The sequence below is a fragment of the Populus nigra genome, chromosome 17, assembly GCF_951802175.1.
Source record: "Populus nigra chromosome 17, ddPopNigr1.1, whole genome shotgun sequence".
NCBI classification, from domain to species: domain Eukaryota; kingdom Viridiplantae; phylum Streptophyta; class Magnoliopsida; order Malpighiales; family Salicaceae; genus Populus; species Populus nigra.
In genome coordinates this window covers 1624649-1637844 of record NC_084868.1, presented here as the reverse complement: position 1 = coordinate 1637844, position 13196 = coordinate 1624649, and the positions used below count along the sequence as shown (strand labels likewise).

The 13196-nt window shown below is 29.9% G+C and overlaps 1 protein-coding gene across 1 annotated transcript; it reads left to right on the top strand.

Moving 5' to 3' along the window:
• Positions 1–11606: 11606 nt before the first annotated feature.
• Positions 11607–12700, top strand: LOC133676744 (abscisic acid receptor PYL4). Its single transcript, XM_062098474.1, has one exon. The coding sequence runs from the start codon at positions 11866–11868 to the stop codon at positions 12529–12531; it is 666 nt and encodes a 221-aa protein (XP_061954458.1). The 5' UTR covers positions 11607–11865; the 3' UTR covers positions 12532–12700.
• Positions 12701–13196: the final 496 nt, after the last annotated feature.

Sequence of the window (13196 nt, the reverse complement as noted above, 5' to 3'; positions counted from 1 at the left end):
TCTCATCTTTTTTAAATTGTTTTATTCAATTTTTTAAATAGTAGTTATTTTTTAATTATTTTATATTTTTATAATATTTTAAAGAGATTATTACAATTTATATCAAATATAAAAGAAAAGTTGATATAAAATATTTATATTTTCATCTATTTTTTGTTTTGAGAAAAAATATTAGCTTAGCAATTTAGTAAACTTTAGCTATAACGACTCTTTTAAAATTGATTGATTTATTTATTAGTAAACTTTATTTTATTAAACATAAATAGCTTCTTTATATTTCTCAATTAAAAAAATAATACAATAAAATGCATATGTAACATTGGTGCATTCTTCTATTTTGTTAAAAATTAACTTAGAATCTTACTCTCCGCATAGCTTGGATTTTAAAGCTATATTAAATTGTGGTAGATATTCAAAGCTATTAAATTTAGTAATAATAGGTTTGATTGATTAAAATCATGAAAGCCAAGTTGATCCAAAAGCAATAATTACCGCATTTACTCTTGCCAGCCAATATTGAATGGCATGCATGAAGATTCCATGAAAGATCAATGTGTGATTTTTCAAAACTACTACTATCTTTTATACAATTTAAGCCAAATTAGGTGCGAAGATTTTGTCAACAGAAAATTTGACTCACATGTTGATTATTATTTATATCCTTTCTTTTTCAAAGATACAAATTGAAACACACACACACGTTATTAAAAATAAAATAAAGGGGATAAGAAATGAATGATGGAATTGAAAATTAAAATTTTATTCTCATTTTATAATTTTTTGATTAAAAAAAATAAAGTGGGAAAAATGAAGTGAGAATAAGAATGAAAATTAAACATAATTTCGTTCTCATGGAAGAGATGAAAATAAAAATAATGAATTAAAATGATATTTAATTTTTAAATAATATATTATTTTTATTCGTCATATATCAACTACCTGTGAAAATGAAGTGGGTATTTCTTTAAGAATTGTATATTATAATTGTTTTTATCACTAACCCCCCACTCTTTCAATACCACAACCACCCCTCTCTTTTTTCCACCATCATCCCCACCCCTCATCTTTCATTGTCACTTTAATATATTTTTTATATTATTATCAGAGGTGAAAAAAAAATTAAAAAATTTATTAAACCAAGAAAATATAAAAAAAAACTGAAAAAATCAAACAGTTTGGTTTCAGTTTTATAAGCCTGAAACCAAAAAACCGAACCGAACCAAATCCAAACCGAAAAAAACCAGAAAAAACCGAGCCAAACTGGAAAAAAAATAAAGTCAAACCGAAAAAAATCGAGTCAAACTGGTTTGAACCGGGTTTTTTCTCAAAATAATCAATCCGAACCAAAACATGTCAGTTTGAACTGGTTTTAGTTTTTTAAAAAAAAACCCGGTTTTAATTATTTTTTTTAGTAAAAACTTAACCAAACTGAAAGTTATTACCCATAATTATTTTTACTATCTCATCTTTTTAGTTACTATTATTCTCAGGATGTTATTAAAAATATATTAGTTTAATATATTTTTAATTAATAAAAACACTACACATTATCACACCCTCACAATAATTATCTTTGTTATTTCTATTGTCATTATATAAAATTATTTTTAATCATGATTTTTTTCCTTTTCTAAATTTAAGCATTAAAAATTAAAATTTTCATTATGATTACTTTTTATTATTTCAAACATGGTGTTGAGCCGAAATGTCATTTCACTTCCTTTATTTCTATTGCGAACATTTCATTTCTGACAACCAAACATCTAAAACACCTAAAGTCTTTAGTATTATTTTTTTTTTCAAAAGAAAAGAAAAGGTCAATTTAAAAAAGGAAAAGAAAAGGAAAGTATCAAAACATACTTAATTTAGTTTTTGGGTTAATATAGTCTTTTCATACATATTAATTAAACAAACGTTTGATACGATAATTTATTTAATTATCTTTTGATATACAAAAATAGATTTTATTAAATCACTCTTATTAACGAGTACCCTTAACTGGACCGTTGCTTACTTTCATCATTCAACTTTGTTTATTATTTTATTCTTATTTTTCCTTCATCCTTATTTGAGCTTTGTAATTTGAGACTTTGGGGTCATGGCGTTGAATGGGTTTTTAGGAAAAGTGCCAATGATTTTATATTTAAAAGAAATTACCAATGAGTTCTACTATATTGTTTTTGAAAATTTTTATTTTAAATTTATATATAATTTTAGATTATTTTAATATGTTAATATCATGAATTTTAAAAAATAAAAAATTATTTTAATGTATTTTCAAATAAAAAATACTTTGAAAAATAACTAATTAAAAAATCATTAGGTGAAAAAACAAGTATGGAAATATTCGAATACATGACTATTATTATAGTAAAAAATTTATTTTAACTGAAAAATTAAATTATTAAGATTAAAAATACGATTTATATAAACAAGATTGAAATTCATAGCATCCCATTTCCGCTTTACTTCCTTGAAAAACCCAAAAATGGGAGAAAATTCTCACAACAGAACTAGTGATTCTTTATCTTAGTTTATATCACTTGCATCACTACTGGGAAAAAAAAGAAAAAAAAAACAGAGTTTACAGAGAAAATTCATACTAAAATAGATTCTCAATAAAAACTATAACCATGAAAACTCCTTGTTTTGGTAAATAATCCATAACATGATTCTTCTCTCTAAAAACTATTTTATATTTATTTTCTTTTTAAATCAAAATACAAAATCATATATTTAAAAAAAAAAAAGATTTCCTTCTCCAATCATCGCCAATTCATTTTAATTATCTTTTCTCTTTCTCCATCAATAATTTTCCTACAATTCATTACAATACTTAAACATCCTTAAAAATGAATCTTTGTACCCTTAAAAATTAATTACTTTGAATGATTAACCTAAAATAATTGATCTTTATTTTTTAAAAATTTATATCAAAAGTCACTAGTTAACCCTTAATTTAAAAGAAACCAATTTTTGGAAGAAAAAAAAACAAAAGGAATTTCAGATTTCGGGTTTTTATTTATTTGTTCAGGTCACACGTTTCTTTTTTTTTCCCCAACCTCTCTAGGTACTTTTAATTATTTAAATGCAATTTTTAAAATATTTGTCTTCTTTTCTATTCAAAAATAATAAAAAAAAAACAGTAACAATGATTTTATATTTTGCCCTTACTTTAAGCACAATGACTTCTGACTTCGCCATTTCAATACTTTTGCTTTAAATAATTGACCATTCATTTCTATAAAATTTGTATATTCGGCCATGCTACCAACCAGCTTTTGGCCCTAACATTAGTCAATACATCTTCGAATATAAAAAATACACATATAGCATTAAACATTATTTCCTAAATACTCCAAAAACAATCGTCCACTTTAATATGTTTTTTTTAAAAAAATTAATAATTCCATATCATAATCAAGTTAGTTAGCACATAGAATTAACAAGCTAGAGGTCAAATTAAAAAATAAATGATATATTATTCACCTTCTTAATAAATAAATAAATAACTTAAATCAGGGTTTGGTTTCTAGACCCACACACAACTAGGCTACTACTGGTAAATCAGGTACTAGACCTAATCATTGTATTTTATCAATCAACATGTTATTGGTCATTTTAAAAAAAAATAAAAAACGAACTACATGTCATTCATTCTTTTAATAAAAAAATAAAGTAAGGACATGCACACGGGCCTAGCCTTCTACTGGTAGGCTAGGTGTTGGACTTAGTCCTTTATAGTCTTTTTTTTTATTGGTTTTTTATTGACACCTTGAAAGAAATTTACCAGTTTCACTTACTTTTCAGTTTTGATGTGGTTCTTAAATATTAATAATAAATTATTTATGAAAATAAATTATTGAAATCAATTATTTTTATTAAGTTCTTTGAATAGATTTTGAGGATCACTTTATCACATTTATGATTTTTAAAAAAAACTTTTAATCACACAAAATATGAATATATTATTTTGAAATTGTTTGTTAATTTGTTTTAACAATCATAAAAGATTTTTTTTAAATAGAAACAATGATTTTAGTTATAAAAAAAATTGTGTTTGGTGAGATAAACAAAAAATACATTAAAAAAATAATTTATCTTAATGAGAAAAAATTTCAAAACAATTATATTTAATTTTAGGTTTAATAACAGTACCATAAAATTTTCAAAGACCTATATATATTTTTTAATTTTTTTAAAAATTGAGTCCTCACATAGTAAACTAATAAAATACTAAAATCAAAATTATAGATATTTGGTCTCAATTTGGATATGATCTTTTCCAACACACAAATCGGGTTTATGGTAAGTCTGAGTTAATTCTTTTAAACTTTTGTGTGTTTTTGTTTATGAAAAAATCAAATATACTTACTGCATGGAAGCTTATGGGAAGAATGTACAAAAATTGTTAATTACTGAAAAAATACAAAAATCATAGACACTATAATATCTCAATTTCAATCTTAATATATTTGTGTATAAATTGTTCTACACCTATAGAATATGCGTGATAGTGTTATATTAGATAAAAGGAAAAGAAAGTCGAACATCTATCCTGGTTCCACTTTGAATTATTCAAAGGGCCATATATCCTGGTTCTTGCTGCTTGAATTCAAAGGTCGAGCAATTTTTATTTTAATCATAGAGAATCTTGCATCATGTCCATCGTTTCAGTTAAAAAGCAAGCCTAATTTATTATGTTTCATAGATCCAAGAACATGGCGAGGATGGAAATATTGAGGGATCACAGGAGACGAAAGCCCTTCACGTACCAATAATTAATTTAAGAGCAGATGATTCTTTAGTTTCAACAGTTTGAACACTTTATATCTGAAAATTTATAAATTAACCCTTTGATTCTTGCTGTCCAACATGGTTTTAAATCACAGCTGTGTACATGGATGGATGCTTGGGTGAAGCGATCTTCATGGATTCTATGCAACGGTCCACGTACAAAAAAGAGATGATGCAACAAAATACGAACCTCAATGAAGAGTTGGAAAGGGAAAAAAATAGATGGCTTAAATTTGAATTTTTATTTTACTATTTTAGTATCCTAAAGTTTTGTAAAATTAAAATTTGATATAACAGTTGATTCAAATGTTATTAATAATCAAATTTAAAAGTTTAAGGTTATTATTTTAGATTTAAGTTGTGTCTGAGCTTTAAATTGAAATTGTTGGCCATGATCTTGGGTAAAGAAAAGTTTAGGGAAGGAAAGAATAATAACCTTAAAGTTATTATAAAACTATATATTCAAAAGCAAACAATATACTCAATAAAAAAAATAATTAGAATAAATAAAAACAATAGAGATTAGGGCAAGATAAAGATAAAGCATTTTTATTTCATATAATCTTATAAATGTAGTCATAACACAATATTATTTCAACAATACTTCTATTTATAGTCCAATATGTATTAATACTTGTAAGCTCAAAAGTCATAAGAAGAAATAGAGTTCAAATGAACTTGGAGATGATGAATGATCGTGAAGACGAAGAGGTGAAAAAAGGCAAATAGACATCTGTATACAATGTATGATTTCATAACACTCCTCCTTGGATATCTTTTATACAACCTTACACATTGGAAACCTGTTAGGGAAAAAAAAGTACAATGCATATTAATTCTCTTTTATAAATGTATTACCATTAAGTCTTTAAGCTTTCACATTTTAATATTCCATCGTAATCTTTCAAACATTATAGTTGGTAATACTTTAGTGAACAAATTTGTTAGATTATTTTTAAAGGGAATTTGTTGGACATTAATATCACCGTACTTATCAAGGTCATATGTTAAAAAGAATTTTGGTGAGATGTGTTTTGTTCTATCTCTTTTGGTGTACCCTTCCTATGCATACAACATTGTCTTTATACAATCTGATTGGATTGCTAAAGGATAAATCACATGTTCCTCGAATATATTGAGTCATTGATCTCATTCACACATATTCTTTACATGTTTCATGAATTGCAAGTATTTCATCATGACTAGATGGAGTGGAAACTAATGTTTGCTTTATAGATCTCTATGATATAACAGTATTACCACACATAAAGAGAAAACCTGTTTGAGATCAATTTTTATATGGATCAGATAAATACCTTGCATTAACATACCCAATTAATATATGATTAACATTATTTGAATAAAATAAGCTCATATTCATAGTTACTTGTAAGTAACAAAAAAACATGTTTAACTCCATTTTAATATCTTTGGGTAAGAGAAGAAATATATCTTGCTAGTAAATTCATAAAGAGTATTATATGAGATCGTGTATTAGTAATGAGTTACATTAGTACACCAATTTTATGATTTCATAACAAAAGTTGAATTTTGTTTACTATATTAATAAACCTAAAGTTTTGCAAAAATTGAAATTTAATATAGCAATTAATTCAAAGGTTACTCAATGGTCGAACCTAAAAGTTTTAGGTTATTATTTTAAATTTAAGTCATGTCAGGTCTTAAATTGAAATTGGAAAAAAGACTAGAAGCCTTAAAGTTGAATTTTGTTTATTATGTCATAACCCATTTTTGGGTTATTCTCTAAAATTTATCATTTTAAAAAAAATTAAAAAAATAAAAAAAAATAATAATAACAAGAAGACTAGCAATTTGGCAAAAGCAGGCTGATGAGGATTTCAAATGTATAGAAAAATCAAGTTGTGATTTTAGATGAAATCAAGAGCTTAATCGTACCCATTGTACCTAAGACGAGAGAGATAATACTGATTCAAGGTCAAATTAAATGATTATTGGACAAATCTGCATAAAACTTAAGATTAGAGACATAATTAGATTTTTAATAGGCCAATTTGATTTAATCATAAGCCAAATTAAAAGTTTAATTATATTTAGGAGTTAATTTGGGTCAAATTAAAGTATTTAATTAAGTGCAATGACTTAATTATACTTTAAATAAGTCAAATTAATTTTATTAGGGACTTAACTGGTGAAAATTAAGTTTAGGAGCTCAATTTGGGTTTAATTGAGAATATTAGAATTTTAGATGACCAAACTTAATTTTTACAAAGTTAATTGGTTGAAATCAGTAGTAAAATCGCAAGACAATCAAAGTTTAGAGATAATTAAGGGTTAAATTGAAAAAATTCACGGTCAATGACCTTTTTGAAAAAGGTGTTGAACTTCAGGGACTCAATTGATTGAAATTAAAGAGAATTGAAAGTTTAATGATCAATTGAAGGTTAATTTGCATAAATCTAAGACCAATGACTAAAATGAAAAAGGTGTTGAAATTCAGGGTTGATATTGAAGTTCAACAAAGGCAAAATTACATAAAATTAGAAGTTCCATGCCAATTAGAGATGCAATTGAATAATCAAAAGTCGAAGGACTAAATTGAACTTTGGTCAAATCCCTAAATTAAAACTCTAAAGCCAAAACAACATCGTTTTGAAGATTAAAAAAAAAAGATAAACCAGACAACGCGTCGTTTAGTTACTATTCATCACCCCTATATTTTGCTCGAAAAAGCTGCTCGAGTGGCTACTTTTTAAGGGCATTTAATACTACTTCTCCCTACTAAACCTGAAAAATCATACACCACCATGATGACCTAACATTGTACTACACTCCAGCGTAAATCTTGCCCGCTAATTGCCCTTATAGCCGCTGCGACACCGTTCCAAAGAGGCATACTCAGACAGTCTTTAGCTGCCAACTTTTCAGGTCATGATGACAACTTTAAACCAATGGTTGAGATCCTTCTGATTCGAATCAAGGGCAAAGATTTGTCTCCAATAAAGACAATAATCATCTTCCACCCCCTATAAATAGGAGTGGATTCCAAGCATTGAAGATGAAGAAATCAGAGGCCAAAGTTGGGAAAAAATCAGCCTCCCCTTGGTTTTTCTCCTGCCATTGTTGCTCTTCCCTCTCTCTCCATCGTGTTTACAACCACCACAACCTCAGCACCATCGTGAAAAACAATAGCCCAACCTCCTCCACCAACTCATATTCTCATTGGCATAACTTCTCCCTCTCCGACGCAACTTTCTTCTTCCAGTAATCAAAACCAACCCTCCTCGTTGGTAGCAACTTCAGCCCCACTGTGAGCCACTAATGCCTTTATTATCCTCACGTCAAACTAGTGACGACATCCATACCTTCCACGCAAGGTAGTCTTCATCTCTCTTCTTTTTCTTCCCCCCGCATCTCCATGGCCACTGTATATAGAATTCATTATGCATGCATTGCAAATATAATTAGCATGGTCACTGGGTCGGGACAATGACTATGCAATGATGGGCTAGACCCGTTTCAGCCAACCTAGATGGTTAGGCCGGGTCTAGTCCAAAACGAAGGAGAGAGAAAGATTGTTAGGCTGCTAGTTAGCTCAACCCGACTAAGTCGGGCTGGAATGTTTTAGCCCAAGCCCATATGGTTGGGTCGGGTCCAGCCCAATATATTTAATAATATAATAATATAATAATATTAAAAAAATAAGAAAAGAAAAGGACAAAATTTCAAATTTTCTAAAAGGCATTTTAAAATTATTTTTGGATCGCTCGCATGTTTTTTCAACTATTTTACATAATATCAGGCTGTAAACTTACATTGTAAGATACAAACCCAGTATTAAAAATACATGGTTTTCTCCAAAAAAATAAAATTAATTTCCTCTTTCCAAAAAAAATATATATGTTTTTTTGTCTTTGTGCATATGGTCAAATCCTAAAAGATTTTTCATGCATATTTTTTAAAAAAGAGATAAAGTCATTTTATCATATTTTAAAAAAAATCAAAATGGATATCATAATTAGTTTATGATTATCCATTTTTGGCCAAAATATCAAAAATCTTTCAATAATTATTTTGTTTAATTAATATTTGGAGTGTTAAGATTTAGTTGTAGACTTTAATATTTAAAGGTATAAAATTACATTATAAAGTATACCCTCGAGTATTAAAAATACAAAGTGAAAAATAAATGTGATGCTAAAATTTGAACCTTAGAACAGTTAGGGTTTAATCTGATAAGGTAGAGACTTCTTCACGAAAAAAAATCTGCTTTAGACCTTGGAAAAAGAGCAACGGATAGAAACACGACCTAAAAAACAATCAAACAACAATCCATCCTACCTTAGGTAGGGTGCACGATGATGATGCGTCTTTTTCTTGTACAAGCAATCCCTTACTCAGATTCTCACATACCATAGATTTTCTAATAACCATAATAATAGATAAAAGGTCGGTTTTTTACCTGGTCAACCATGTTTTTTTCTTTTAATTTTTTTTTTCTCAATTTAAACTAGTCCAAGTCTTAGACCAGTCAAATCTCATATTATCTTATCAAATAGGTTTGATTTTTACAACTATAGATGTTAGGTCAAGATGATACGTCGAGTTTATATTTGTCTCCTCCGAAAAAAAAAACGTTTTAACATGAAACAGTTCGATGAGGACAAAATTATACATTTCCGTGCACAAAGGAGAGAGTTATAATCAAATTCAAGATTTAGGACTAAATAATAATTTACTCATAACTAGCATGCTACTCCTCATCATGAGACGACGTCATGTAAATTAACAAACCACCGGTTTTATGGTCCATTTATACCTTCTCTTCCATGATGCAATGCCCTAAGGTCATAGTATGTTTTATTCATATATTTTATTATTTGTCTTCAAAATACTTTATATTATAATGCTGGATACAATGCATCCAACTCCAAGCACTTATAATAAATAAGTAAATATAACTTTCAGCAATGGCCAATAGATTCAATATTTTTCTTTCGTTGCATGGTTCCCGAAGTACATCGCTGCCAATAATTCTGTGCCTTTCATCGTCTCCTGTACATTTATTGATATTAACAACACTCCTTTTACAAGCTTTTTGCAGGTTCTTTAAACTGGATTCTTCGTGTTTATCTCTACAGGTTCGCCTCATAAATGCCCCCTTTTTACTGAAAATGAAATATTCCATTCGTCTTGAAAATCTTGAGCATCAGATTCAAAAGAAGCCGCATTCCATAGACAAGACTCTTTGAACGTAGAATTCCAATGTTGCTAGTTGTTCCACGAAGAAGAAATGAACGATAATCTAAAAATATAGAAACTTCACTAGTAATATTTACGCAGTGGACTTCTGATTTAGTTTATTATTTAGAATTTGGTTTTATTATATGAACAGCTAGACCTTGAATACGTCGTCTGATCATATTTATACGACCACCATGGATGCATGTGTTTTTAAAAGTATCAAGTGGGAAGGGAAGACGCCGGTGATCTTAGGGATCAAATACTTTAGGGAGGGATAAGAGAGAATCGCTCCAGAAGAAACAAATCTCCATGCTTGATCAGAAAGAACATTCAAAACAAAACTAAAAGAACATAAAACACCTAGTGGACTAAAGTTAATTTGAAAGAAACACAAGGAAGATGATCATTAACCCTGTTAGGTTCAGGGTATTTGGAAGTGCAGTATCGATTACTTTTCAAAATATATTTCATTCAGAAATGTATTAAAATAATATTTTTTTAAAAATATTATTTTTAATATCAAAACATAAAAATAATCTAAAAACATTAAAAAAAACACTTTTAAAATGCAAAAATAAACAAGTATAACTGGTTTTCATCAAATCAAAAAATCAATAAAAATTAGGTTTTTCTAGTCAATATATTTTCAAATTTGAATAAGAAAGATCAGTTGCGGACAAAATCTGAATCTCAAATCTCTCAAATCAAGCAACTAGGTTTAATTTAATAATGAACATTAATGATGAATGAAGAAAAACCATTAAATGCCACAATGCTAATCCCATGACCTAAATATTCACGGGTCCCAGGCCACTAGCATGTATATATAAGGTACCTGAGGATCATGTGCTAAAGGGGGTCCAACTTGTTCTTGTTTACCAGCAGAAAAAGGGGTCCAAATTTTGGTTCTTCCGAGTGTTTGAAAACAAAATACAAGATAAAAGAATCACGTTAAAGCAACATCAAAAGGTGATAAAGAAATCGTAGAACAAACCCACAATTTCCATGGAATTGTAAACGGGCCTAGCTGCTAAATATTAGACACAAATTATCGCTAGGTGTCTTTTTTTTTATTTCTATTTTTTTAATTATTTTTTATATAAAAAGCCTAAAAAAATAATATAAGAAAATCAAATTTATAATTAATAAAGAATTAATTAGACCGCAACCCCAATCAGCGTGTAAATCTGTATTTATACCTGGTCACAGTTCAAAATGCTTATCTTGTCCTTCGGCTTTACGCCTCTCCAGCAAGTTGATCGTCCATTTGAAGCCACTTTGCCAATTTGCACTTGATTATCTACAAGATTCACAAACCTGCCATTGTCCCTGGCTAGTATAAAAATTCAAAGTGAGGGAAGAAAATGACTCTAAAGCCCCTGTACATAAATTCATTCTTTCTTTGTTATTCTTTATTTTGATTAAAAAAAGTTGATGGTGTACTTCCATGCTTTCTTGAGGGCATGTTAGTAATTTAATTTTATTAAAAAAAAAGGGCCACTTTAGTAATTTAAGCACACCAACTAGGCGCTATTTTACGACACTCAACATCAACCTTTTTTGTTTATATAAAACTCGGTAGTCCTTCTTCTCCATAAGAAAATCGAAGACAGCCACCCACCCACCCCTTCCACCGCTCTCCCTTGCCACTTGCAGAACATCACCAAGTCATCAGTACCCTTCCATGCCCCTCAGAGTAGGAAAGTGACTAGCCTCATCTCCCTTCCTCTCTCTAATATTTATACTCGCACGAATCCTCCAAAAGTCATTAAAACATCAAAGAAACTAAGAACCTGAAAACCCCATCTCTCATAAATCGTCACTGCAGACAAGAAAGCCAAAAAAATGCCTGCTAATCCTCCGAGGTCATCCCTTTTAATCCATAGAATCAACAACACCACAAGTAACACGACCCTAAACACCACCAACACAACCACCGCAACTTCATGCCAAAAACGGTGGTCCCCTCTACCATGCGACGCCACCCCAGTTCCAGAGACCGTCTCACGCTACCACACCCACGCTGTAGGCCCCAACCAGTGCTGCTCTGCGGTGGTACAACAGATCGCTGCCCCAATCTCCACCGTATGGTCTGTCGTTCGCCGGTTCGACAACCCACAAGCTTATAAACATTTCGTCAAGAGCTGCCACGTTATCCTCGGAGACGGTGACGTGGGCACTCTCCGTGAAATCCACGTTATCTCGGGCCTCCCAGCTGCTCACAGCACCGAACGCCTCGAGATCCTCGACGATGAACGGCATGTCATCAGTTTTAGTGTTGTTGGTGGGGACCATAGGCTTGCGAATTACAAGTCGGTTACAACTCTCCATTCGTCCCCCTCGGGGAACGGCACCGTCGTCATGGAGTCTTACGCGGTCGATATTCCTCCTGGAAATACTAAAGAGGACACGTGTGTGTTCGTGGATACCATAGTTCGGTGCAACCTGCAGTCACTGGCACAGATCGCCGAGAACTCGAATAGACGCAATAATAAATCATCATCAGCGTGAGTGATAATAAAAACATTTGTTGTTATAATTTATAGATACATTTATGGTTTGATTTTTTTTTTTTCAAATGGAAATGTATGATTTGGTGAAACACCTTCTTTTTTTGTGAGAATCCTATGCGGGTTTGCCAATGATAATTTCAACACCCCCAGTTTCTTCATTATTATTATTATTATTTGTTCTTTATTTTAGTTTTAATTTTTGCGTAGCCCCATTTTGTGAGTGAAATACCATCCATCGTTTTTAGCGCGCATTTCGTGAAATATTATAACAACAAAGTTGACATGATCATCGGTATTGATAAGAATTAATACTGATATGAGAGCTCTGTGATAATGAAAACTAATCGTGGCTCTTGGTGGGTGGGATATATATATATATAGAATTAAAATCATTTTGGTGCGCCAAGAGATAATTTTTCTGGAGTCCTGAGGATAATGGATCGATGATCTCCATTCGAGTAAGTGCAGAAAAGCTGGCTTCTGGCATTGAAAAAACATAAAATATTTAAAGAAGACAATGGTATTCGAGATTTTTATTCTGTGTGGATTATGACATAAAGAGTAGCAGCAAATAAAATAGGTTTAGAATAAAGAAACTGCTGGGTGTGTAAAGAAATCTTTAATTTCCATGTGAATGGCATATTTGGCTGGGGACTTGAACAA

What these genes read in the sequence shown, in the direction of transcription:
- LOC133676744 (XM_062098474.1), top strand. Translation starts at nt 11,866, where the DNA reads ATGCCTGCTAATCCTCCGAGGTCATCCCTTTTAATCCATAGAATCAAC.